The following is a 27,580-nucleotide window of genomic DNA, read 5'->3' on the forward strand; positions in this document are numbered from 1 at the left end:
AAGCATCTGTTCTCTCTTTTACTTTGCTCTCTAGCGTTGGCTTTGTTCTTTTTTTTCTATACCACTACTATTTTATTGTGGGTTTGTTTTTTCTTTTTTTAAATGGTGTTTTCATCTGTCAAATGTAGTGTCTTTTTGAATTATGCAGATTAGCAATGAAGTGTTGTAGAAACAAGTGATATTCTAAAATCGAGGCAGCTGTATCATTTCTGAATGCTGGCTTTTATTCAGGCAGCTGTGCTATTTTTTTTCTACCAACTTGAGGATTATATTGTAACATTTTATTTGTATTTTTCCTACATTTAATGTGCTGCTAAGATGGGAAGTGTGTCCTTTTCTTCAAAGTAAGCACCTTAAATCATAGTTTGGGACATTGTCTTTCAATTTCTGACTTGTTAAGAGAGTTTGTCTAGGAGGACCTCCTGAAGAAGGCTTGTCGTTTCTTATGTCAGAACAAAAACTAAACAGTGATATGAAGTGCAGCTCCCTGGGTTCTCATGCAGCTTTTGCTGGGGCTCGTTAGGCAAATCTGCCATATTCCGTTTAAATAGTTACCATAGTCCATTCCAACAGAAACTCCGTGCCACATATATGAAGTGGTGAATATGTAGTGTGTGTGAATCTGCTTGAAAGATGCTAACAATTCTTTTCAAAGTTTTAATGGATGTACACAGCGTAACTGAGAATCACAAAAACACTAAGGAAACTGAAAATGCCTGAATTTCAGTTCTTCTGTTACTCACTTGCTCGGATAGATAAATTCTTCTTGAAAGCAGACTACAACATGCATCTACAGCACTAGTCTTCAGTATCTTTTAATTTGTAGGAGCCATAAATATTTTTCAGTGCATCTTGTGCAGTAGATTTAAACCTCTGAGTTAATAGCAACATTCCTAGCTTTTCTTATGTACCTTCTCCCAATTTCTAAGTAGTCCACAAACGAAAACCACTGCTATATATTCATAAAAGTACTATTCTTATCACATCCATAATCTTTGTAGATGACCAAAATTTGAACTTCTGCTTCTTTTGATATACCAGCTTGGCAAACTTTTTTCTTGTGATTTTGATCTCTGTTTCTGTAGAACTAACTCTACCTATTGTGGAATTTGGCAGGCCACGTAAGCTGTTAGTCTGATAGGTACTGCATCTGTACACTTCTCTTACTGAGTAAACATGGTTGAAGATGTTAGTGGCACAGTCAACAGAGAATATACTATGTATTTTGGATGTACATACCAAGGCTTTTCTTGGCCCTAGCCCCAGCTAGTGCAGCGGAACTTTTAATGGAAAAGTATTTCATGTGTCAGAATAATCTGGGCATCTGCTGTTCCTGTTCTGGCAGTATGGGAAAAGCATATGTTCAGTTTCACTGGAGTTTTCTTTAATGTCCCTGGTATCTGTGTTTAGGCCTTTTTCACCCTGTGTGATGTTTCAAAGACAGATGTCAATATGTAGCAATTCTTACTCACTTTAGTCATCAGGAAACAGGCATTGCTGCTCGTCCCCTTATGCTGAGGTACAAAGTTTAGCTAACATTCATTTATTGTCTGAATCTTGGGCGTCTTACACTTAATGAAATTATTATTGCTACACAGAGTAGATGTTACGATGAAGTAGAAATTTTTCAAAAATGTAGGAGCGAGTTAGAAGATATAAGCACTACGATCAATCAAGTTGTGTGAGTGTGGGGATTTTTTTTTTTTACATAAAGTATACTGTGTTGCCTTGATCTGTTCCTTACTAGCCTTTTTTACAGAAATAACTTAATGAAGACATTGAATTATCAGAACCAAAAATATTTCTTGAAGTTTAATTATCTTATTTTTAATAGCAGGTTCCTCACCTAGCTCCAGTAGCAGCTCCTCTGTTAATCCAATGGCTTCTCTTGGAGCGTTGCAGACGCTGGCAGGGGCTACAGCAGGCCTCAACGTTAGCTCTTTAGCAGGTAAGCCATGCGTTGTGGTGGGTTGGGTGAATAGCTGATTGTCATTCCTCAGGCTGTGCTACTTCTTTTTCTGCTCTCTGCCTTTTTGTAATATTGCAGAGTGTTTAAAATGTAATTGATCTGGCTTACTGGATGTACTCAGTCATCTGTATTTCCTCTTTCTTGTACAGGAATGGCAGCCTTAAATGGAGGACTTGGCAGTGGTGGTCTCTCAAATGGGACAGGTAGCACAATGGAAGCCCTCACACAGGCTTATTCTGGAATCCAGCAATATGCTGCTGCTGCATTGCCCACACTCTATAACCAGAGTCTCTTAACACAGCAGAGTATTGGTGCAGCGGGAAGTCAAAAAGAAGGTAGGCAGAAAGTTGTAGAAACAACGTGAGAGGGGTTTTCAAAGGGGCAAGCTCAGCCCTTGTAACTACCTTACCTGCGGAGCTTTTATTTGGTGGCATTTTTCAGAATCCTAGAGTTACTGAAGATAAAGAAGGAAAACCTCTGAGGTGTCTCTGTTAAGGGGTGCCCAAAGTAATTTTTTTATACAGGAGGTTTCTCCCAGGATTTGTCTCTTCTGAAATGCTTAGGGTACCCCTCCATTTTTTCAGAGGATGGGAGAGTATGAGTCTGCAGCCTGATGCATCCCACTATCAGAGAAACAGTTGTGGTTTTGTTACTTTTTTATTGATCCTTCACCTCTTCCCATAGATACTTAATGCCAATCTCTTCACTCTTCAGATTCAGAATCAATTTAACATGTAGTGTAAAGTAATGAAGAATGTAGGAGCAGGTTTTCAGCAGAATGTAGGATGATGCTTAGAAAATAATCTGTCAGATTAAAACTAATGCTATTGTATTTTGGATTGAGATTTACTTAGTTTCTTTGGGCCACAGCTTTGCATAGACATTTTTGTTTTAGTAGGCATCTGGGGCTCAACCTTACTGTTCAGCTTTCATTACAGCAAAGATCTGTGAAGCAGTTTTGGCACAATGTGGAAATTGCAAGCAAAAATGGTGAGAAAGAGCTAGAATTATTAGAATGATCAATCTCAGCAAAGGGTCATACTGATTTATTCTGGAATCAAGTACTCCGCAGAAGTGCAAACAGCAGTTTCATTGTTTTATCTAGAAAATTTGGCTTGAATGGCTCTTTCAGCTTTTTTTTTTTGTAAAGTGGGCCTACATTGTCCGTGTTCTTTCTGAATTTATATTCCTACTTGTTGTTTGAAGGTCCAGAGGGAGCCAATCTGTTTATCTACCATCTCCCCCAGGAGTTTGGGGATCAGGATCTGCTGCAGATGTTCATGCCATTTGGAAATGTCGTTTCTGCCAAGGTTTTCATTGACAAGCAGACCAATCTAAGCAAATGTTTTGGTATGTTGGGTCTAATCATTACCTGTAGAATTGAATTACTACCTTCTTTATAGTAGTATCTTTTCCAGTATATTGTCTTGTCTAGCTTTTAAGTCAAGTAGTTACTCTTTCTCTAAGTCTCTAAAAAATAAACAAATAAATCCAAACTCTTCCAGCATGAACTGTATTTCCCTGATTTTCATTGTGACTTTTTGCTTTTCCTTATTTCATATTATTATGCCTCATTATACTGTTACGACCCTAGGTAATTCACTATGATTCGTGTTTGCAGACTTTAATCATGGTATAGTTCCTCATCTTCCCCCTTTCTGTCTTTTCACTAATTGTTTACATTACTGTATATACTAATTACTGCATTATCATTATGAATGATTGCTGTTAGGCTGCCACATAGCATAGGAGCATTTGACTCTGATGTTCTGTAAATGCTCTGAAGGCAATTTTTAAAGCTTCCTCCTAATTCTTGAAAACTTTGTAATAGTAAAACTGTTTCAGTTTTAGTACTTCAGTTGTAGTACTTACTACCTAACTTTGGTTGCATCTCTTAGCCTAATTTTGCTCTGCTTATTGTGTATTTAGATGGGAGGCACATCAAGGTGGGAAGTGCATCCTGAAACTGTAGATCAACCTGTTGTGTTACTGTCCAAATAGACTATTTTCAGTTGACTGATAAAGTCTGTGATGCCACAAGAGTGAAGAACGTATTCTTCCTTAGCTTGTGTAGTAGGAGGCTGTGCATGTGGACCGAAAGATTCAAGGTTTTATTTTCCTCACTTTGAAATCCCAGTGCAAGCAGTTGCAGCATTGTCGTAGTGCTGTAAACTCTCATGACTCTCTTTTGAAAGGTGCAGATTTCTTGTGATGGAACAGGAGAGGTGAGAGGAGAGGCTTCTCTATGGTCTTGATAGCTTTGTGCCTACATAGTATCCTGTATTTTTTTAGTATTTGAGCCAAAAGATGTGGATAATCTGATGCTTTGTGAGGACACAAAAATATGCTGAGCATCAGGCTGTAACACCTGCATATGGAATGATCTCTCCAGGTAGTGATGCCAGCCATTGACTGGAGTTATTTAAAATTAGTTCCTTCAAAACCCTGGAGAAGTTTATTTTGAGGATGCTCTTTCTCTGGAATGATATACAACATTTCATCAGAGAGAAACCTAAACATAATAGTGGTACAAGTGCCACACTGCCTTGACAGCTACTTCACTCCAAACAAATCTACTCCTGTAATGCCAAGAGGGTGATTTCAGTCTTGTATGTTTCGTGAGATTTCATATATAGATTAACATTTTCCAGATTTGGTTTTCTCCCAGATATGAGTTCTTATAAAACACACAGCAGTACTCACTTTTGTTGGAAGACTAGAAAATGTTATTTTAATTTCCTGAGATTTGTGTATCTTTTGGCCAAAGTTCCATACATCAGAAAGCGATACTTTGTCAGAGAGCCCTTAGTAAGAAGTTTTTATGAAGAGTCTTAAAAGTTGTGAGCTTGTGAAAATGACATTTCATGCAAGCCTCTCTTACCTTGTGAGTACCTGCATTTCCAGTTGTGAGTAGCTGTTGTGGACAGCTTTGGCGTGCTGTAACTGTGTATTTTCCTTTCTTCAGGTTTTGTAAGTTATGACAATCCTGTCTCTGCACAGGCTGCCATTCAGTCAATGAACGGCTTTCAGATTGGCATGAAGCGTCTGAAAGTACAGCTCAAGCGCTCTAAGAATGACAGCAAGCCATACTGAGCGCCCCTCCCCTCCGAGACTGGAGTGAGAAGGATCTTCTGGTAAGTTGGAGAGGAGCGCACTTAGTGATTCGAAGCCCTAAGGCTGTGTTTTTACAGTCCTGGAAGCTGATCCATGCCTTCTATCTGGCACATCTTCCCCTGAAGATTCGGCTGCAGCCTCTGCTGAGAATCCCGCTTCGAATGGAGGACAAGTTTGTGCTTTTGTTTCCAGTGTTTTACTTTGGAGTTTAGGTGCCATATCACTGAGGTTTTTTGTTTTTGTTTTGTTTTTTTTTCCCTTATTTGAAGTTTGCTGTGTTTGTAACCAGTGTGTGTTGAGAAGGACCAATGCCAGCTCCTTAGGGGTAGGGAGGGAAGGTTAAAGGGAGCAGCAGAATCTGACACCACACTGCTTTGGGGTAGAGAGGAGAAGGGGAAGCAGAACTGACACCACACCACCATCGGGGAGAGAAGGGAAAGCAGAAATAATACAGAACAGCTGATGAAAACAAAGATGGGAAAGGAGAACTAAGTCCATCCAAGTTTGGGTGAGCAAAGAACGGACTCCATGTAGCCTTTGTCATGCCCCATCCACTCTTTGAAATTTCCTTAACTGTATGCCATGGTGGGAATTTAGTAAATCATCTCTAAAAGCAGGAGACAGTCTAGAAGGGTGAACACATTAACAAGCCAAAGGAAAACTGCAGTGATTTTTTTTTTTCTGTATATAAAATAGTGTTTATATAGTACTGTGAATGTACACAGCACTTTATATATTATTAGGTAATGTCCCTGCCCAGAAAATTTCACTGTCCATTTACAGTTGAATATTAATGAGATGCAGTGAATTTCTCCATATTTAAGAAAACTTACCCTATGTGCTTTATCTAGGTTTTGTAGAAAGAGAGAGAGAGACAGCTTAGTCTGGATTAATACATCTGGGGCTAGAAACAGAAGCTTTTGATCCCTGGTAACCTGCAGAATTATTTTGACAATTTTTCTTCTTAACAGTTCATCACGTTCCCCATTTCTGTAATGTCCTTTTTGCAGAGTATTACTTTGAATTCATTCTGATAAGCATAATGACAGTGCTGTTTGTTTCTTGTATTAAAATGACTGTTAAATTGAGGTACAAAGCCCGGAGTTTCCTAACACAGCTCTTGAGGCTCCTGTTTCATACATATTCTCATAGGATTTGATATCTCAGTCTCAACTCTGTTGCAAAGATAACTTACAAACAAAACCATTTGTGCAGTGATTTGGTTGAGTAATTAGGTCTTTCTTTATACTGCAGTTTTCCTTTAAGGTGGTGCGTATCAGTGCAAAGCAGGCTAACACAGGAGCTGTAGAACCAGAGCAGAGAATTGAGCCATTCAGTCTTATTCTGCCTTTTGGTACTAGCTGTTGTCTTCTGTATTGAAGGAGAATTGAACACACCCCTTCAATGAACACACACTTTTTCTGCACACTTGTGAAACTGCCAATGCGTTGCTAAGGGCCTTTGTTATACACTGGTTTTAGGGGGCTCAAAGGACTTTTGACACTCTGGCCTGAGTTGTTTTAAGATATCAGAGTAGAGTCCCATTTTATAACCACCAAAATCCACCTCTGTCACAAGAGGAAGTTTACAATTTCTGTGCATCTTTAACAGAAGCTCCATTTACCTCACATTTTTTCCTTTTCCTTGTTTTGTTTGTATTCCTGGTTCATGATGCTGTTTCCTGCAGCACCAGCTAACACTGCAATCTAGGAGCCAGCTGCTAAATAAGGAGTGTGTGGGTCAGACGTGTGGTTCGGACTTTCTGTTCTGCTCCAGCAGGAGGAGCACTGAACCCATCAAACCTGAGATCACCGGTCAGAATCCACACCCACGTGCAGTGGTCTGTTGAGAATGTGGGGCATTCCCAGGGACTGGGTCCCCTGGGATCTCAAACCTCAGAAGTACAAGGCCTGGCCCATAGCATCCAAGAAGAGCCCTTTCCATTCTTAATTTGAAAATCAAACATTTAGTTGATGCCAGTCTGTCTATATTGATTGTGAACAGGTAAATCTATCAGTATTATTCAAATCATTTTGTGGTGGCAAAGGTTCAAAGGCCAGATTGCCAAATTTCCCAGTTATGCTGGCATGTGGTACCCTTCTGTGTCAATTATTTGAATCTCTCTATAAACATAAACATACACTTAAGTGAACCATGTACACTTGAATTCTGCACGATGGGAAAGATGTGTCCTGGTTTTCTGAGAAAAGAGTGTTGGAGTGTGAAGGCCTCCAGGGTGATAATGGGATTTTTTTTTTATAAATAATATACTTTTCAAAAAAAAGAAAAAAAAAAAACAAGAAAAAAAAAAAACCACATAGTTGGGAGCAACTGCTCCAAGTGCAACCTGCTGTAACCAAGAATGTTGTTTCTATTTTTATAGAAGTTTTATACTGCTCCAGGGTGGAGAATATTTATTACCTAAATTATTTCACTGGAAAAAAAGGCCAGGGTTTTGTAGAATCCTGAATGTGATTGTTTTACACACATAATGATGTGCATGATTGAAACTACTGATTTTCAGTGTCCTGTTTGCAGCCCAGCAACTGCTAAATGGGGAAGACAAATGCTGTGAACCAGTGGAGGAGAGCACTGTGCTCTGGGGTCTCTACAGTCACTCTTACCTTCTTTGCACCCTACCCCACTGTACTCTCTGAGACCTTTGTCCTGTTTTTCTTTTAACTTGATGCTCTGGCCTCTTTACTAGTCATATCAGTTGCCCAAAATTAGATATTTTAGCTCTTGCATCCCATAGTGTGTCCTCACTACTGTAACGTACGGATCAAGCTTAGCATTGTTGCAAATAGGTGCAACTCCTGTTGAGTTTAGGAGATTCACCAGTTTACACTATGCCTTAGTTTGATCAGTGACTTCTCCCAGGCATCATCACCTTAAGACACCTAACATGGGCTAGTGCTTGTGCCTTATTGGCATAACTATAAGTATTGCCAAAAAGAAAAAAAGTCTATGCAGGTTAAGTTTTAACAGATGTGATCCTCAGATGGTTTGAATCAAGGCAGTTCTGCTCTCTTCGGTAGAGCTGCATCAATTTTCACCAGCTGAAGATGTTGCCCTTTTTGTGTGTTTGTTTCAGATTTCCCTTTCTTGGTGTATTGATGTATATGTTGCCAAAGTTAATAAATGTATCAAGTTTGTGACTTGGGCAGATTCTTTTCTGATAGCAGAACTGATCAGATAAAGTCAACGTTTCTGTGTCTGTTTGGTGGCTCCTGCTAACTCTGGAAGGCTCTTCTTGCCTTCTTAAGCCAGTTTTCTTCCTCACTCATTGGTAGGAAAGTCTGGGATTTTGGAGACCTGGGGCTTTAAATTTTATTTTATTTTTAATTCCTATCATGCTCTCATTCAAGGGCAAATCTAATTAGTGTCAAATGCTTTACTTCCTGAATAGTAGGGTAAGAGTTGGGTGAGTTAAAATAAACTGCAGAAGAATTGGCTTAAGTAGCCACATGAACAAAGTGTTGTGTGTGCTCATAGACCAAAGAATCTAAATTTTCTGCGACAAAAGCTAGGAGGGCTTCTGATGAAATTGAATTCCATATCACATGTGCCACCAGGAAGTACTTATATATTTTTAGAACCAAGATGGAAATGGTCTACTTCATAGATTTTTTTTTTCTCAGAAGACATTTGATTTTACTAGATATGTGTAATAAGATGAAAGTAGGATGAACAACTGAAGCCATAGTCTGATGCTATTTAGTATCAAGTACTACGGTAAATGAAATCATAGATTCTTCAGTCCCCTAGACAACAGCAGTCCAAAAAGGATATCTCTTTGTAGTTTATTTTTTTTTCTTCCGGTAATATAAAGCTTACATTATTGAAAAATGCCTTTGATACTAATGATTAAATTTTAATCCTAAACAGAATGAGGATTGCAATTTTTCAAAAGTATCTGAGATGATGAAGGTGAATATCTCTTTTATATTTTAATCATGGGGCAGTTTACTAGCTGTGGGCAATACTATCTGGAAAATAGGCACCTCAGAAAATTTCTCACTGGCAAATACGCCTATAAGGAAAAAGCTTTAAATCTGAATACTGAAGGTCACATAGCATGATAGATTCTGTGTGACAGAATTAACTGAACTGTCTCTTTTGTTAATGGTTGTGAGTTAGGGAAGAATAGCCAAGCAGAAGGAAATTGTTCCTGTTTCATTTGGAAATATTTAAAAGCAACTTGGATAAAGCAAATTGCAAATGAAGGGTGCAACTATGAACATGTAAAATGATTTGAGAACTTCTTGTTGCAAACATTTAAACATAAGGTTTTTATACGTCCCTGAGCATACCTACCACAAAGTATAAAACACAGAAGACAGAATTATCACAGTTGTGAGAATAAGTCAAGGACAAACTGGAATGACTTTCCCCAAGTCATTAAGTTCTTATACAGCATCTCATGGCTCTGCTCTTGTAGGCCAGTCCTTCCTCAGGGCTTTAATGAAACTTAGTCTTTCCCCTCAAAATTGCTGAGTTAAATATTTGGAAAACCTCTATCAAAAAAAACCCTTAAACAAATCATGCAAAGAATTTCTATGGTGCATGCTTAGCTGTCACTTATTGCCTCTTGTTGTTTCTCATGCCTCAGTTTGTGATGAATTTGCCTTTCTAGTTTGCAGAGCCATCTGCAAACTATCTAGAGTATTTCTAGAACTATAGAAATAACTGCAAGAGTTGCATTTTACTCTGTTTGCTGGATTGTGTTTAAAGTCCATGCTAAGTCCTTTCCCTGAATTGGAAAGTATGAAGAGCAAATTAATCTCAGCAGTTCTTTTAAGTGGAGTGTTGCAGGTTTACTGGACAACGTGCTTCTTGTTGCTTTGGGATGAGAATACACCACTTGCTCTTCTTGAACATGCTATAAATGCTGTCAGATAATCTGCAAGTGTCACCTTGGTCTGGTCTCTAACCAGCAGTTTTCAGATGTGCTAAAGAATAAGGCCACAAAAAGGAAATAAAGGGGAGTTGTCAGGGGGCAGGCAGAGAGGGAGAAAAAAGAAAAATCTTGCTTCCTCTCTCCTCTAGCTCCCACATTCTTCCTAAAATGTTCCTTGTCTCTTGCAGTTCACAAGCTGAGGGGAGGAAACAAAAGGTATTTATATCACTTAATAGAAGAATTGTTTTATTTGCAAACTCGTCAAGAGAGCTTCAGGAAACATTTTTTTTCTTCTCATCAAACTGGCAACAGTGACTGTAGAGCTTCTCAGAGCCCAGAATCCCCCCCCCTCCGAAAGTCAGGGAGCTGGGGGCAAGGTTGGGAAAGGAAAATCCCTGTGCAGGTCTAATGGTATGAAAAGTGCTCAGCTAGGACAAGTCTTAACTTGCAGTCAAGTCTTAAGGAATTCTTCTCTAATATGTGGAGTTTTTTATTCCACTATTTGTCTTGTATAATCTTTTTTTCCCCCCCGTTCCAAATCATCCACCCCCAGTTTCATGGGCTCCTAAGGAATGAGAAGGGACTGTAGCTGAAAGAAAGAACATGGATTTCCTGGGCTACCACTGCCCAAGAACTTCCCATGTTAGGATGCAAGAAAAGTCTCAGCCGTCAAACCACCTGTGAATCCCCTGTGTCCTCTGTCTTGTCTCTCATGGTCTCTGTCTCTACGGGCAAATGTTAGCCCTGGAGACATATTTTTTAGAATCGGTCTCCTGGGGGAGGGAGCTTGCTCTGGGCACACAGTGCCACACTGGGCGTGGGGCAAGGTGAATGCATGCTCATCAACACGCCACGGGGCTGTTGAGAGGGAAACCCAAGCCTCTGCTTCCATTTGGTTTCTGGCAGTTCGATGTTTACTTGGTGTCCTTCATGTACTTTGACTTTTACTTGTCCATCGTTGGCATGTGCTGCCCTTCCCTGTCGACTCCCTTCCCCAGGAGATCTCATTGTACAGTGCCCATTCTTGTTCTCTCTCTCCGTGTTTGGATGTACTGTTCTGTGTAACTCAGTGGGTCTCCCTCTTTCTGGTTTGTTTTTTTTCTAGATTCCTGCCGTTTGTTCATCGTTGTGCCTAAAGCATGTCGATGTGGCGTTCAAGTACATCGTCCAAATCCTTGTCTCTTCAGCTTCTCTGATGCTTGAACTCTCACCTTTGACCTTGTGTTGACCTTTGATGCTGATGTGTATTTTTATTACGTTTGTTTCTTTTTTTTTTTTTTTTGTGCTGCCAAATTGGTTTTGCTAGAAAGACTGCTGAAGGGGAATATTTAAACTTGCATTTGAATATAAAAGAATTTCTATTTTTCTAGACCTTCGTAAGATAACCACTTGATTTTGTGAATTTGATTCTTTGTAATTGTCTTCAGAGCAGCCTTGCTAGCATACCTTGTGGAGTATTTGTATTTCTGTGAACATACAGCCAATCACTTTCTAGGCTTAGTTTTTTTCTGTGTGCTTAGTTTTAAAAACACAGTTTAGAAGAAAAAAGTCAATTATATGGTGTGACTCAATCTTTCAGGAGACTTCCTAGTCACATTTTGCTGATGTGGTTTCTGTGCTTGAGGAGACAGCATGTATTTTTATGAGTTCAAACTTGTGACTTGAGTGGCATCAGCAGAAAACACTTGAACTACATTTTCTTCTGATTGTAGCTACATTTTTGCCCTGGCATTTATTGATTTTATTATTATTATTATTATTATTTTTCTTTTTCCCCTGCTTCCCTGTGTGATAATCAGTCTGCAGTGAAAATTTGATCAGAGTTGATGTTGTGTTTTGTTAAGACCCAGCATGCTTAGTTTTTTTGTAATTACAATCTCCTCAGCAAAATGTGATGTTTTTGTTTTAATCTTTCAAACTAAGGTAGTGCCCAGAAATGTTCTGCATGTTTCCTGCTGTTTTCTTCACACCCTCGTATATATCACCTTCACCTCTCTGTTTTCTATAGTTTGTGCAAAAACTGAGCAATTTAATGGGTTTCAAAGGTATCCTTTAAATTGGTGTTTTTTGGTATGACAAATATCTGATCAGAAGCCACCTGAGGGCATCTACCTGTGCACTTAGACTGTCTGCCTGACAGAGCACCTGGACCTTTTTCCATCTCCAGTGCTGTGGGAGGCTCCCAGGGGGCTTGGCGGCACTGTTCCTGTAGTGGAAGTTTTTTGGTGGAAGGGGATAGCTGGGGAGCAGGAAGGTGGAGGAACTTCACAGTATTTCTGTTTCCAAAGTTATCTGAAGCTAGGGCTCCTTTGCTCTTTATGAGCATTTTATTTAATTCAGGGCACATTTTTTGTGAAGTCCAGCCCCAGTTTAATACCATCAGTTAGGCCTTGGTGGCAGGATCCTGGAAGGATCTAGGTTAGCTCTTGAAATGAAGTGTTTGAAATATCCCAGAGAAAGCATTTGTAAACCTGGTCCTACAACTGCTGGCTCTTTTCCCAAGTGACAAGCACAATACAACAGCCTCTGAAGCTGTTACCTGAACAGGGTACCATCCCCAGCTCTCTTATGAAGGGCCTTAGCTGGGGAATCTCTACGGAGATTTTTTAGTTTTTGTTTAGTTTTTAATTGGGTAATGAGCTAAGCAGTTTTTCTGACTTGCAGGATAAACTCGAGCAGGTTAGTGCTTTCTGGGCAGCAGGCTTCCCCCTACCCTACGTACCATCTGCACAGGTAGAAACTGGGATGTAGCTTCTAGATGAAGGCACCTGAAGAGTGTGTGCTGTGATGATGTTTCCGTCAGAAGGAGAAGCAAGCTAGTGTAGGTATCTTAACAGTAGAAAATAATGTGACATGAAATCCCAGGAGAAGAGGTTTTGCTGAGAAAGCAAATCATGTTTGATTGGATAGAAATCTTACTTTTGTCCAGTGTTTAGGATAATGCAAAGATGCAAAAATATTTTTTTTCTGTCCTACTGCTGAGTTGGCTGAGGATACTATGTTCTCAGTACATATTGGCTAGACTTGTATAGACAGTCCTTAATCTGCTTATAAGACAGAAGATGTTTGGATATGGTACATACACCTGGGAGTGAAGCGTGAGGCTGGATTTAAAAAAAAGGCTAGAGGGTTGTTTATTTGGGAGGTAGGGTTGTGGGCTGGCTGCTGTTAGTCCCACAGTCTGAATGCACAGGGCTGTGTGTCCGTGGGGGGCACCGATACCCTGCAGTGGACTGAGTAACTGCCAATACGTTTCTGTACGTGTACATTCTGGTTCCGTAAGGAACTTTGGGGAAACCTGTGGAAAAACATCTGAAGAAAACCAAAATGCCAAATGTTGGATGTTTCTTTCCTTTCTTCTTTCCTTTTCTTCCTTTGGTTGTTTTAATTGTTCTGTGGTGGTTTTAATGGATTTGAGACAGTGGAGCAGCAGCTGCCTTTCTGATTTTTGGCTGCTTTTTGTGAATAATTTAAAAAGAAAATTTACATTTTGGAGACAAACCTGTGGGCTTTTTTATTGGTACAAACATTGTATTTAACACTAGGGGTTTTGTACAGTTTTTTGCCTTTTCTACTAGAAAACAATGTAAAGTGATTCACAATGTGACGAGAAAACAAATTGCCACTATGACCAAATGTAGAGTCTGTTCTGCAGTAATGGGATTTAATCAACTCAAAGTCGTGGTTCAGTCGTAGAAATGCTTTTCTTTACCTTGTTTGAGCTGTTCCTTTTTTTTCTTGTTTTGATTTGCAAAACAAAATGTCTTTTTGTGTGAAATTGTGTTGTACTCTCTAGAGAATTACGGATTTTACTTTAATGGTTTAAAAAGCAGAGGAGCACTTGTTGCTTTTCTGATCTGATCGCAGAGTTTGTGTAGTGGATTTAAAAATGAAAAGAGTTGTTACAAGTTTGGAACGAGCGAGTATGTGTTAAAGGAATTTTCTTCCTTTTGTGTGTGTGGTTTTTTTTTCTTTTTGTCCCAAAGGGCAACTTAAAGCTGTTTTAATTGCACAGACACACCGACAACAAGTCATTTTGTATATGCCAAGTGTGGTACCTTCCTTTGTTTATTTGCTATTAAACTGTTTGAGAAGAGTCCTTGTGTGTTGTATTTGTGTCTTAAACTTGAGGTTCTTTTTTGGGTTCAAGTGTGGGAAGATGAGGAGAGGAATGAGAGAACTATCTTCCAGCTTCTGAGCTGTGAGACACAAAAGTTTTTTCACGGCCTGGTACCATTGTTCTCGATGTGCATTATAGCCCTGGATTTTTATCTCTGTGTAGATGAGCTAGTTTGAGTAGAAATGGAAAAGCTTTTTTGCCTCCATTTTGTGTCATTTGGCAGTCAAGTCCCCTTTAGACATTAGATACAGAAAAGCTGAGAATCTTGGATAATGCAAATACGTGATACACTGGGAGTGAGGTGTGGGCATATCCATCCTCACAGAATTGGTGCTGCGTAGCCACTTGCCTATCCGTGCACTGTGCTTCATGGTGTTTCAAAGGCTAAATAACTTCATCATAACACCAGACTTCAGCTATATAGGAACAGCATGTGTGCATGGTGGCGCGTAGGATTAGACAGGCACCAGTTCATAGCGCTCCTACGAGCCCCATACCCTCCACTGCCTCCTTATCCCTTCCAGGAACGCGGCCAAGCTTGCTGGACCTGTCCTGGTTCTACAGCGTGAAGGTATCAGCCTCAGTGCTCCTGCTCCTGGAAATACTACACAGGGAAAAGCCAGATGGGTTGGGATTATTTACTAGCTCAGGCTTTGTGATAAGCAAAAGTTACCTGCTTCACTATTAGAACTAAGATATGTTAACCATTTGAAATAAAATGAGTTGTAAAAAAAAATATTTTATGTAGGCAAAGTAGAATTCATTCAGAAACTTGCCATGAGTTTGACATTAATACTGCCTCTCTCAGAAGGAAAGTACCACAATGGCCATGACTTTACCACATTTCTGAAAGCTCCTAGAATTCAGTAATGTTACTCCTTCCTCCTGCTGTCTTGCATCTCAGAGACTGCAAGCATTTTCAGGGCAGCTATGTTTCTCCTCCCTGTCCTTTTCCTCTGTTATCTGGCACACTCTGTTTCACCCCATTACTTCCTACATGACTGTAACTCTGAGAGCACTCACAAGCATCAGGGTTCAGCGCTGCATTCCTTTCCCCGCAGTGCACCAACTGCAAAGTGAGGCGCTGAGCCACCTGTTGCAGAGCGTGCTGGGATCCCTACAGTTAATTTGCAGCTGTTGAGAAAGGAGGCTGCAGAGATTTCAGATTAGAGATGGCTGAGGTGAAGGATGGAGAGAAACAATTGTATCAGAAAAAGGGTTTGTTTAGGCAGATGGAAGATTCCTGCTTGTGCCAAAGGGTGGCGAGCCTTATCTTATGCAATCAAAGCTCTGTCAGTTGCATCTTACAGAACTGATACTAGATTCCTCTGGGTAGGTGGCTTGTTTTTTTTTTTTTTGAAGGTTTTTAATTTAAAAGGCCACCACCAATCAGTAGAAAATTAAACTACAAATAAGAGCTAGTGTATTAATCTCTGAAAATAATCAGCATTTCACCTGAGTTGTTACATTTATCACCATCAATAGCAAATACACAAACCTGTAGATTAAGTCCTGATGTTGAATGTTTTAGGAGAATTTTTTTTTCCTCTCACATCCACCTCCACCTTTCACTGCTTGTTTTGACTCCAGTCTCCAATCTTCCTGACTTTACCAGCCATGTTCTGCTGTCTTCATATGGCCAGGAGTCACTGATGAAGAGCAGTGGGGAGGAGGACGAGCCGCTCAGTGTGGTCACTCTGAAGAAGTGACTACGTGATTAGCTACACTGCGCATATAGCTCCACTGCATGACAGGTGAGATTCCCCAGTTTGGTGTTTCCGTGCACCTTGCAGGCTTACTTGTTTGCAGTTCCTGAGAAGAAACTGTGGATCATTTACTGTAGAAGCCATACCTGAACCTTGTACGAACTAGAGTGATCCTGAGCCACAGACTGATGGTTATTCTGCCATTGCTTTCTCAAAGCAGCGCAGGTAGTCAGTGTCTTGGTGATTATACCTGTTTACCCCTCCTTATTTAGGCAGCCGCATTGGGCTCAGAGTGGTATGTTCTGTATCAGAGTATGCTTCTTTCTGTTTTTTGAAAATTACTAATTTGAGCTTGATGGTTCTAACCCTTCTTTTACTAGGATGTTTTTTTCTCAGTAGGTGAGTTGTGAGTTGATCCTTAAGAGACTAAGTGCTGTTTCATAGGAGAACTCAAAAGCAAGGAAGTACAGTGTGATGAACAAATGCGGGACAGACCATTTCGCTCCTGTTAGGTGGGTTTTGTCAGACTGCAAGGCATCTTCTTCTCACTTTGCCTAGTCTTTGTGGGATATGAGAGTGAATATTGAGGGGAGCAGTGCTTTGGTGAAGTGGTCCAAAAGCATCAGGATGAGTTTGAGTTACTTGTGGAAAGTTAATTTTGCAAAGTAGTCTGCTCCAGCAAAGAATGATGTGATTTTTGTTTTCCTCCTTCTTGAGTCCTGGCCTGATTCTTTTATGTAGTAGACTCCAGTGAGGCTGTCCCTGGCCTCTTAACTTCTCCAAGTCCAGAAATCTCATGGCCTCACCATTAGCAGTGCTTCCATGGGGATCGCTCTTCTGCATCTTGTGTTCATCCCAGCACCCACCTCTAGAGAGACATGTAAGAATCACTGCAAGGAGGAGAGACTTTTTTTACTTCCAAATCAGATTTTTACGGAAGCCCTAAAATATAAAGTAACTAGGTAATAATTTTAACAGTGCTGCTGAAGTGATTTTTGCACATTAACTGGCTGTGTCTCAGCATTACTTTTCTTCAGCCTTCTATAGAATTTTCCATAGCTTATAGTTCCAGAGTTTCAGAGTACACAGACTCTATGCTGAAACATCATCTAGCACATTACTGCTCTGCAAACCAACGCTAAATTAAATAATGCAAATATTATAGCTCCTGGAAGAGAATCCGTCTGAATGTAGCAAGACTCTTCTACCACTCAAAAACCTTTTCTTTTTAAAATACTTTTCTGAGGAAATTTTGGATAAAGGTATGGATGGAATCTCTTAAGATCATGACTGCTATGATGTAAAGCCTACAGGCAGACTGTGGCTCCTTACTCTTTTGTGTCCTGCTTTCCTTAGCCACATTACCTCAGGAAGGCTCTCTTGGGCTTGTGTTTCCTTAGGCAGCCATGACCCAGGCCAGAATGGTCCAGCTGGTGGCCTGTGAGATGTTTCTGGTGGTATTTACCTTTGCTCAAGGAAGAGCTGCCACCAAATTGACATAGAAGCAGGGAGGCAGCTGGAGACGTGTCTGCTTCTGCATGGGTGTCTGTTGGTAAAACTCTGAATTGCCAGTTCTTCTCTTTGGCCTGTAAGAGGATCCCTAAATGGATGCCTGTGACTTCTGTTACCTGAATAATGTTAGAGTTCCCTGAGGCATTCCCCGCCTCCCAAGTTTGGTATCTCTTCTTATGAAGGGCAGAGTAAATCTATAGATAACCAAGACTGGGCCCATCAAAAATGCAGCACGTCAGTGGGGGTACGAAACTTGACTTCTACAGGAACTACTCCTAGAGTCTAACCTTACTCTTTCAGAGGTGTGTAGGAGAGTTAAAGCTATCTTCTAATTGGGCTAACAATCCTCTTCTGCAATCAGAAGGTGCAGAAATCTGTTGCTTTGGGTCATTATTGTCATTCATTGTAAAAGATCAAGTTCTGGATGCAGAACTTCAGCGCTGCCTTTGGCAACTTCCGTTGAAACTCCTGGGGGACTGTCACAGGTATCTGATGGCAGTGAGCAACAGAGGCAGTCATGAACAAAGTTTTTTCAGGATGGCTAGCTGCATCTTGTCCCTGAAATGAAGAAGTCAGTGCCATATTTGCAGCACATCAGTGACAGAGCTGACCTGTGTCCATGGAAGCAGGCTGTATTGCCAGCTGAGGCCCTCAGAAGGGAGCCTGAATTTTGTGCCTGGCAAAGTATCAGGCACATTGTTGTAAGCATAATACTGCACGTGCGTACGTGTTGCAGCCTTACAGTTCATTCCTGACTTTTTAAGGCATGTATTGTTCCTAAAGCTACTATCCTACGTGAGGCTGCTGCCTCCCAGCCAGCCCACCACCACCAGTGCTTGTAAAAGGGGATGACCAGGGAGGAAGAGAACGGAGACATCCCTGTGACTGCAGCTGATTGTCTCTCCCTGGGGTATTTATAAGCTGCATACTGGCGGGCAGGGGTGGGCAGCTGGCTGGCTGTGACCTTGGGACTGGGGAGCCTGAGGAGCATTCCTGGGAGCCACGTGAGCCGGACTGGCAGGCGCAGCTGTGGCCAGTGGGGAGGAGACCAGCGCTGGCTGCTGCTCAGATTGAGTTTCATTCCTCTCGCTTGAGATTTTTTTTTTTTCCTCTTTCTCTCCTTGTTGTGCTTTTCTGCTTTGTTTATGGGATTGGACAGGCGAAGGCACTGATGGAGTCCTAGCGAGCGAGACGTTTGCCTGGTGGATTTGGGATTCTGCCTGCAGTGCTGAGCAGCCACTTCTTGCCATTGCCTCCCACAGCTCCAGCCCCCAGACATGGCTGGGCTTTTGTGGCTCCAAGCCGGCTTCTGAGCACACAATCCGCCCTCCTCTATTAGGGCATTTGATGGTGTGTTCTCTTCTATGCACCTCCTTTTTGCTGTCCTTAGAGGTTACTGTATGAGGCTTTTTAATGCAGGGGAGATGGGTCAGGACCAGACAAAGCAGCAGATAGAGAAAGGACTCCATCTTTACCAGTCTAATCAGACCGAAAAGGCCCTGCAAGTCTGGATGAGGGTTTTGGAGAAGTCTGCGGATCCTGCTGGCAGGTTTCGGGTTTTGGGTTGCCTCATCACTGCTCATGCAGAGATGGGCAGATACAAAGATATGCTGAAGGTAAGGCGAACTGGAGATGAATGCATGCCATTGTGTCGCACCCACTACAGAGTGGCTGGAGATTAGAATGTGAAACCGGGGGTTTATTGTGTATATAGCAGAATATACCAGCTATTGAGTGCATATTGTGGGCTGCTGTAATCACTGTGCTGACCAATAGCTTCAGCCCACAAGATACACAGAATACTACTTTTCATTGGGTCTGGTCCCTCAGGATTCCCAGGTTATTGAGGTTCTCCAGTTAATCATGGGGACCTTTCTTGACTTACTCCCCACATACAGGCATTCCATGTTACCAGGTTTCAGAAAAAAAGTATGAAAACAGTGTATTCTGTAGAATAGGCAGCAATTTTGTGGAGACATATCTTACCTTGTTCAACTGCTGTTTGATAGCTAATACAGATCTTACACTGGTTTTAATTACAATTATGTGTTTGCAAGGGGTCTGATTAAGAGGGGGAAGAGGGAAGTGGGATGCTTTTTTGGCAGGGAGGTTGAGAGATGTTCCAGGAGGCGTCTGGCAGTTGAGGTCAGAGAGGGGCTCCCAGTTGTCAGGACAGCATAGAAGAGGGACATGGGGCTTGATGGAAGAGTGGTAAAAAGAAGCTGAAGTTACATTTCAAGAGCATGAGGATCAGATGAACAAAAAGCAGCTGATGTGTGGATCTGAGAAGTAACAGGATGAGTATAGAGAGCAGCAGGCAGTGTTTGGGAGGGTGACTCAAGAATTTAGATGACAAGGCAAGAGGATGTTGTAATAGTCTTAAGAAACTATCTCAGCCTGAAATAGGGTCTCGCTAAAGGGCCATGATATTCCTGTCCTGATGGTTTTGGTTGCCTCTTACTAGACTGGTAATCATTCAGCATTTAGCACAGAACATGAAGGGGGTGCCCACATCTCATTGGAAACTTTTTGGTAGCTCTGTTTAGAATGGGGGTGCCACATCTTTCCAGTAAACCCATGCATGTGTCAAAGCCCTATGTTACACCCAAAGACTTAGGATGTAAAAGAGGAGCATGGATACACTTGGAAAAGATTTGAAGATAAACAATTCTGATAAGCGATGTGGAATTAGGTGGTGGCAGAAACAACAGACTGAGTAGGGAAGAGAGAAGGAAAAAGGTAAGATGTGGCTAGCTGAACGAAATACTGCAGGCTTCACGGAAAACAAGAAACAGGCAAAGGAGCATGCATAGTATACCTGAACCTTCCTTTGTTACCTGAGAAGAGAACAGAAAGCGGGGTCAGAGTAGGTGAATTTCAGTTCTTCTTGGTATTAGGAAGGAAAAATGGCTTCAGTCAAACTGAAGATTTTACACCATGAGTGATCAAAGTTAGAGGAAGGGGAACTTTAGCAACAAACCACTGCGAGAGGAAATAACAGGAGAAAAGGGGTGAGAACTAAAGGCGTGAAATTAACTGTGATTTAAGAAGGGTTATGATGCTCAACCTCTCTTGGAGAGAAAAATTACTGCACACCAAGGAAAGAGGCTGTGGCAATCAGGAAATAATGGAGAACTTGTACAAAGGTAAGGGAATGCGGGGAAGCATGAGCTAATGCACATTACTGGGTCCACATAGCAGCTTTTCTAAAGTGTAAAAGAAACTGAGAACATAGATACCCAAATGTATGCAATTTATGGTTGTTTTTTGTTTTTTTTTATTTTGGGGAATGTAAAATGTTCTAGTAGCTTAAATTATTACATGTTGCCATTATACAAAAAGGAAGCAGTTTGTGCCCTAGGGAATTCTTATTCATAAACCTAACTGCTAATGTCTAATGAAAACACATTCTGAGAAAATTGCTAAATATTTATTTATCATCACAAAACATAGAAGAGAGTCCATACTCATAAGACATTGCAGTCTAAAACAAAGACTCCAGATCATTTAAGAGAGCTGTATGCAATGAATCCTGAAGGCTGTAGAACAAAAACTGTTAAGACTGCAATTTGTTAGTATAAAATTGATGGAAGAAGTAGCTCCCTTACTTTCCTTTATTAATAGAGTACTTTGAGATCTTAAGAATTCCAGAGAAAGTGGAATAAATTAATCAGAGTGCAAGAAAACTGAGCTGCATTGTGTCAGATGGTTCCTTCTTTACCTGCTTCTCTGTAGTGCCATTTAACAGCTTGTTTCCACTAACCACCAGCATAGTTCCTCTTCCTTGCCCCAGAGATGGTGTGGAGAGAGGGAGAGGTTTCCTCAGACTGCTCACAGACCTTTAAAACCACTAGATAACCACTCAGTGGATACAGTGCTGCTCAGTCCGTGCTGCTGGGCTTCTCTGCTGTGCTCAGAGATGAGGCACTTCTCCAGTAAAGGGTTCTACCCTGTGGGTGTTTGAGCTGTATTTCAGTAAGTGACACACTTTCACAAACACTGTCTTTTCTACTTAGTTTGCAGTGGTACAAATTGACACAGCACGGGAGCTGGAAGACCCGGATTACCTTACCGAGAGCTACCTAAACCTGGCTCGCAGCAATGAGAAACTCTGTGAATTCCAGAAAACAATCTCTTACTGTAAGACGTGCCTGAACATGCAGGGTACCACCGTGAGCCTGCAGCTGAACGGCCAGGTGAGCCTCAGCATGGGCAATGCCTTCCTGGGCCTCAGCATTTTCCAGAAGGCTTTGGAGTGCTTTGAGAAAGCTTTACGCTACGCACACAACAACGATGACAAGATGCTGGAGTGTCGAGTCTGCTGCAGCCTCGGGAACTTCTATGCCCAGATAAAGGTGCGGTGACCTAAGGGACAGAAGGGTGATTGTTTCATTACAGATTCAGGAGAGAATTGGAAATGGTGTGAATTTCAGCTTATTTCTTTACTATAGAATGTGAAGTACTGAGAGAGCATTGTAAGCTAAAATCTCTTCTCTGTAAAATCATCATTGAGTTCTGTCATTCACAGTGAGGATGGGAGGATTAGTGTAATGTTTATAGAGCACAGCAGAAGCGGCTGTGAATATTCCTGTGTGTTGGAAAGTTCACACTTAGCTTCAAAGAAGATCACACCAGAGGAGGTACTGTCAGCACACAGGGCTGGCAGCCAGAACTCGTGCATTCTCTATCTGTTTCTACCACTATCTCAGGCAAATAGCTATTCATATGAGCGGAAACAGGCAGGAGCTGGGGATTGGGCCACTTCCAACTTCTATTACAAACAGCAACAAATAGTTTTTCCTCACGTCTTGGGTCTTGTCCCGAGTGGCAGACTCACGAACTGAACTGTTGAAAACTCTCAGTAAACTTCCCTCGTAATACCAAACGAGGTACAGAATAAAGAACGTTGTACAGGTACTTTTAAGGTATGAAATAAGAAGGGAGAAAGGCAATTTTAAAAACTTGTGGTTTCCTTCATGCATCTTGGAGAATTAAAAAATATGAGGACTTTTTCATTTCTGCAGTCTCATGTAAGTTGTGAATGGTTTTAGATATTTAGATAACAGTTTTCTGTGCTTATTGTAAAATAAGATTTCTTTCTAATACACTTTTAATGCAGAAAGATGCTTAAAAATGAAAATATGTTGTGTTATTGCGGATTTGGTGAGGCCATGATTTTTTGTTCCTGTTTCCTGCAATAATGGATAAACAGCCTCTCAAAGATCCTGACTCACTATATGGAGAACATGTGGGCTCCATGTAGATGTTGAAAGCAGAGATGATGTAAGAGCAAATAAAGTTTTCAGCTTTTGGTTCTAGAGGGAAAGTAAATGGTTCCTGCAGAGTAAAGCTGATGGCATACTATTTAAAATTCATTTTCTGTGTCATTGCCCCAGTGTCCTGAACCTGGAGAGTAATATGATTTCTGTATATGGTAATTCCACCTTGGGTTTGATATCCAGTGAAAACATCTTGTGAAACAGGGCATGTGGAAAAGGAGCAGCAGGGGTTGAAAGGTGTACAGAAATCTGCTAGCTGTTGCAGTGTTAGTAAATAAAAAATGGTTGGGTTATTTTTTTCTTTCTTTTAGCTTTATTTTTGCTGTAACTGGTGTCTGTCTGCTGTCTGCCTTACAGGACTATGAGAAAGCCTTGTTCTTCCCATGTAAAGCAGCTGAGCTGGTGAATGATTACGGAAAAGGCTGGAGCTTGAAGTACCGTGCGATGAGCCAATATCACATGGCAGTGGCCTACCGCAAGCTGGGGCGCTTGGCAGATGCCATGGACTGCTGCGAGGTACAGGGTGCTGGCAGATGCAGAGCTGTCAGAGGTCTCTGCAAGGGGATCTTGCCTACAGAACTGGGAGGATGAGAGATACCATGGCATTCACACTTCACCCTAGATGTTCCTGCTGCCTCCCGGTCTTAGAGCTGTGGTTTCAGTAGCCCAGGGGGGCTCAAAAGTTGGGGTCTAAGAATGGCTCTTGGTTGGGAACACGTGAACAAGACTTTCCTTGCGTTGAAAAGACTGCACCATTTATTTGGAGCTGACCTTTCAGTGGCTGGAGTGCACAGTCCCAGCCCTGCTGTTTTGAGCCAGGAACAAGCTCTTCTACTGACCAAAGACAATTTCTTTCAGGAGTCCATGAAGATTGCCCTGCAGCATGGTGACCGGCCTCTGCAAGCGCTGTGTCTGCTCTGCTTTGCAGATATCCATCGCAGTCGCAAAGACGTGCAGGTACAGCCCTTTCCTGCCAGGAAGGGCAGAGGGGACAGCCAGAGGGTGTGAAAAGCAGGCTGTAGCAAAACATGTGTTTTCCTCCCTGCTTCTGCAGACAGCCTTTCCTCGGTATGATTCCTCCATGAGCATCATGACAGAGATTGGAAACCGCCTGGGCCTGGTCCAGGTGCTTCTAGGAGTGACTAAGTGTTGGATGATCCAGAAGGAGCTGGACAAGGTCAGTTACAAACTTCTTTCTACAGACGTTTGTTAATAACATTAGAGCAGAGTCTCTTTCTGAACTGTACGCCCATCAAAGTGCAGGAGAGCCCTGTACCCCCTGGTTCTACCAGCAAGGTCTGTTACATTTCTCTGAATGGTCCCTCTTGCCGAGAAATTCATTACCAACAGAACATCCATTCTGAGTCAGACTGCTAACTTACAGAATTGTCTCAATAGTCAGTCCTGATGACTTTTAAGCACTACACTGAGAACCCAGCACTGAGGGAAGGAAGCCTACTCCTGCCATCCTAGGCAATCAGATTATGCTTATGCTCTGAAATAGATTCCACTGCCTACCTTTTAGCTCTATGACTAAGCTCATTATTGTGGTAGTGATGATGTTTAGACAGCTCTATGGCTCCACCATGTGCTTTGCAGACAAACACAGCATCAAATTCCTAGAGAAACTTTGAAGGTACATAAGCTGTGACGTGAAACAGAGAAATGAGAGCAGAAAATCATTTGGGAATGGACAACCGATCAATAGAGTACAAGGGGGTGAAATTACTTATTTTGAAAACGCGTAGGAAGTGTACGTGTGTTAAAATCCAGATTGCACTAGACGCCGCAGATTGTACTGGAGGAATGTTACTGGGCTGCAGAACAAGATGCTCAGAAGTTAGCCTTGAACTAGCGCTGAACAACTGGGAATGCCTGCACAGTGCCACATCAGGATGCTGCTTTGGGTATAGATATGATGAAGATTCACTCTTATCGCTCCTATGAGACACGAAGAATTTTAGCTCAAATGAACCATTGCAGATATTAGGAAATCAAGTATGTGTCCGTCAGAAAAGACAAGTTCAAAGTGCTGTCATCATCTGAATTGCCCACAGCAAGGAATTAGTCAGGTGAGATACACTAAGCAGTCTCAGTAAGTAAACACTATGTTTGCGGTGGAAGAAGAAACTGTGGATTTAAAAACTTTACTCAGTGTAATCCCTTCCCAGCCTTGTATCTTGTATTCAAAAGAACAGGACAGGACGCAGCAGGTACGCCTCTACAGAAGAGAATATTCAGAGCATTCATCAAACCCCTACCTTCACTGACCCCACCTCCAGCTGTTGCCAACCCCTGATACCACACACAGCTCTCACCTGTGAGAGCCTGCTGAGGGCTTTGCACAGTCCTAATCTCACCAAAACCCACAAAAGAAGAGAGGAGTAGATGAATCTTGTATTGTGTTCCAGGCACTAGAGGGAAGTTTGTCCTCATGGTCAAGAAGTTTATGCCCCTTGTCCCAGATTGAATATGACCTCCTCAAATCTCACAGCCCTGAATACTCACCCTCTGCAGTTTCCATTTCTAACGCTACTCATCCCAATATCAGTTACCTAATAAAGCAGTTTGCGAACTTCCACTTGCAGATTCCCTGTTCTTGTCCTAGCTTCATGCATTGTCCTGGTCTCCTTGGCCAGTTAGTCCCTTTCCTTGCATGTAGTCAATACTATTGCAGATTCTCCAGGGCTGCTGTTCACAGCCTGTTTGCCTAAACTCTGGTGCAGTCTCATATTCCTGTCCAAGACAAACTGTCCCCTGGACTTCTCAGCATCTCTTCCCCCACCTCACATTGCTTCACTTTCATTGTTAGTCCCAGTAATTAATTTCAGGGTTTTCCAGTACACAGTCCCTCTTCCTAGGCACAGCTCTCAGTTACGTTGTACCTGCTAGCCTTCAGTTTCTGCTTCCCTCTTCTACAGGTTCCCTACCCTAGGCTGTTGCTGCCACCACACATCTAATGCCACCTCCTCTGCATTCAAAGTGCATCCTTTCATCTCATCTGGTCCTCTTCTCTTAGAATAGCAGTAATGACAAATTATAGGGGAGAAATTTATCATGTTCCTCCTGAAAAATACTGCATCATAAGGGAGACTACTTCTTCTGCTTGGACAAATCTGAAGCAGATCTCAATAGTTTGGGAAAACAGACACTGATGATCAGAACACTCTGGCATCTAGGGTAAAGTAGGGACTCATTTGGTGTAACAGCTGCTATGCTAAATATTTTCCTTGAGGTTGAAAAAGATGGAGAGCAGTACACTCCTACATCACACCATGTGCAAGTAGGACACCGTGGGTATGTGCACAGCAGGGAAAAAATGGAAAAGCATGGTGTGTTGGTGGTGCTGATCCCTTCCCTTCCCTCTTGGACAAGTGAAATTGGAGTTGCCCAACAATTATTGAGCCTGTAGGGTAGGATGGGGAAAAGGCTTGCCTTGCTTATGCTTCGTACCAACCCCACTGACCATGTGTGACTGAGTTTAAATAACTCTGTATTTTGTCTGCTTGGAAACACCAGCCTCTGCCAATATCATAAGAAATGATGAACAGAAATGTAGCTCTTGGATTATTTGTGGTCTTTCAGAAACCAAACTTTTCTTATGGATGAACTTTTGGGAGGGGAGGAAAATCTGCCAGACAGCTATCTTGCATCTCCAGAGCTGCAGGGATGCTTGTTTATCCAAATTCTACTCTGTACCTCTTTACCTCTTTCAATAATTCCTGTAGGACATTCATAGGAGTCTGGTTTTGATATATCAGACAGAGAACTGATGATACATGCTCTCCATTCACAGGCTCTGGAAAGCATTGAAAAGGCACAGGAGCTGGCAGAGGGACTAGGGAACAAGGTAGGATCCTACAGCTTATCTTCAGCAGTGTCCATAGTTTTGTGTCAGGCAACCTAAGAAGACAAGTGTTGAAGTATCCAGAGTTGTTACTGCTTATGAATGTGTCCCTATTAACCAGTAGATACTTGAGACTTGCTTTGTTACAAAGTGTGTAGTTGTGGGCAGTTGCACAGATGATGATCAGTGTGCAAGCCTTAAAAGTGAGAGAGGAGTCACAGAAGGATAGACAAAGGGGAATGAGAAACAGTAAAAATGGGGTATGAAACAAGCAGAGAGCTAGAGGATTAGGGGTCTCTTCAAAAATACTGTTGCTCTGAGCAGCCACTGAACTGTGTGCTAGCTAGAGGCAAAGGGAAATGAAATGCAGTGTATATCATGGATAGCTCTGGAAAACCATCCTGACAAAAGAGCTGCCCTGGTGTCCCCTTTTGTGATACAGAGAGGTAGGATTAATGGCAGGAAGTGCTGAGAGACCAGATGTCCTTATGACTGATCCTATCCCTCAGGCAACTTTCTCTAGCTGGCTGGTGGTGCTGTAGTGGTTTCCACTCCTGTTACTGCTCTGCCTTCACCTGGTTCACTTTTCTTGTTTCTGCCCTTCACCTGCAGCTTGGCCTGCTGAAGCTCCACTGCCTGTGTGAAAGGATCTACCGCACAAAAGGGCAGCAGCGGGAATTGCGTGACCACGTAGTGAAGTTCCATGAATGCGTGGAGGAGATGGAGCTGTACTGTGGCATGTGTGGAGAGTCCATTGGGGAGAAGAACAACCAGCTCCAGGCGCTGCCTTGCTCCCACTTCTTCCACTTAAAGTAATGAGCTGGAACTACTAAAGATCCTTGTCATGACATTAGTCATAGGAAAGAGCTGAGAGAGGAGTAGGACAGTCCTATGCATGCTCTTGCCCAGGTCTTTGTCCTGCCTGAGGATCCCATTGCGGTGTTGTGAATCTCATGGCCTCGAAGGGTGAGATTCAGCCATAATGTCCATCCTGTGTCCTCCAAATGATTGTTCACTGGTGTCCTCACCGTGTAGGTGCTTAGCCCTGTTCGCAGATCCTCATTTAATTCCTCTTGGGGAAGCAGCTCTTCACGTGCAGGGGGGGGTTGGATTTTTCCCTGAATCCCCCCCCC

The 27,580-nt window shown here is 42.0% G+C and overlaps 2 protein-coding genes across 5 annotated transcripts in view; both read left to right on the forward strand.

The window, feature by feature from the left end:
* The window catches only part of CELF1 (CUGBP, Elav-like family member 1), a 42,150-nt gene extending 30,348 nt beyond the window's left edge, over window positions 1-11,802 (forward strand). For 2 of the 4 annotated variants that reach the window (XM_010088117.1, XM_010088114.1), the window contains exons 10-13: window positions 1,838-1,948; window positions 2,119-2,304; window positions 3,176-3,319; window positions 4,935-5,932. In XM_010088117.1, coding sequence (XP_010086419.1) covers window positions 1,838-1,948; window positions 2,119-2,304; window positions 3,176-3,319; window positions 4,935-5,062 — 569 coding nt within the window. In that variant the 3' untranslated portion in view covers window positions 5,063-5,932. Of the gene's footprint in view, window positions 1-1,834; window positions 1,949-2,118; window positions 2,305-3,175; window positions 3,320-4,934; window positions 8,047-11,088 lie in introns of those variants that run through there. The other 2 variants (XM_010088115.1, XM_010088116.1) reach the window with 2 other exon arrangements.
* Window positions 11,803-18,449: 6,647 nt separating this feature from the next.
* Window positions 18,450-27,263, forward strand: RAPSN (receptor-associated protein of the synapse). The gene is made up of 7 exons (XM_010088118.1): window positions 18,450-18,937; window positions 21,338-21,676; window positions 22,958-23,116; window positions 23,459-23,557; window positions 23,655-23,777; window positions 26,397-26,450; window positions 27,060-27,263. Exons 1-7 carry the CDS (start codon window positions 18,686-18,688, stop codon window positions 27,261-27,263), a joined length of 1,230 nt encoding a protein of 409 aa, XP_010086420.1. The 5' UTR covers window positions 18,450-18,685.
* The last annotated feature ends 317 nt before the right edge of the window (window positions 27,264-27,580 follow it).

The sequence above is a fragment of the Pterocles gutturalis genome, unplaced genomic scaffold (genome assembly GCF_000699245.1).
Source record: "Pterocles gutturalis isolate BGI_N339 unplaced genomic scaffold, ASM69924v1 scaffold367, whole genome shotgun sequence".
Classification (NCBI taxonomy): domain Eukaryota; kingdom Metazoa; phylum Chordata; class Aves; order Pterocliformes; family Pteroclidae; genus Pterocles; species Pterocles gutturalis.

What these genes read in the sequence shown, in the direction of transcription:
- RAPSN (XM_010088118.1), top strand. Translation starts at nt 18,686, where the DNA reads ATGCACCTCCTTTTTGCTGTCCTTAGAGGTTACTGTATGAGGCTTTTT. An exon ending in TCCAGAAGGAGCTGGACAAG is followed by an intron (nt 23,778 to 26,396) that starts GTCAGTTACAAA and finishes CTCCATTCACAG; the next exon opens with GCTCTGGAAAGCATTGAAAA. An exon ending in CAGAGGGACTAGGGAACAAG is followed by an intron (nt 26,451 to 27,059) that starts GTAGGATCCTAC and finishes CTTCACCTGCAG; the next exon opens with CTTGGCCTGCTGAAGCTCCA.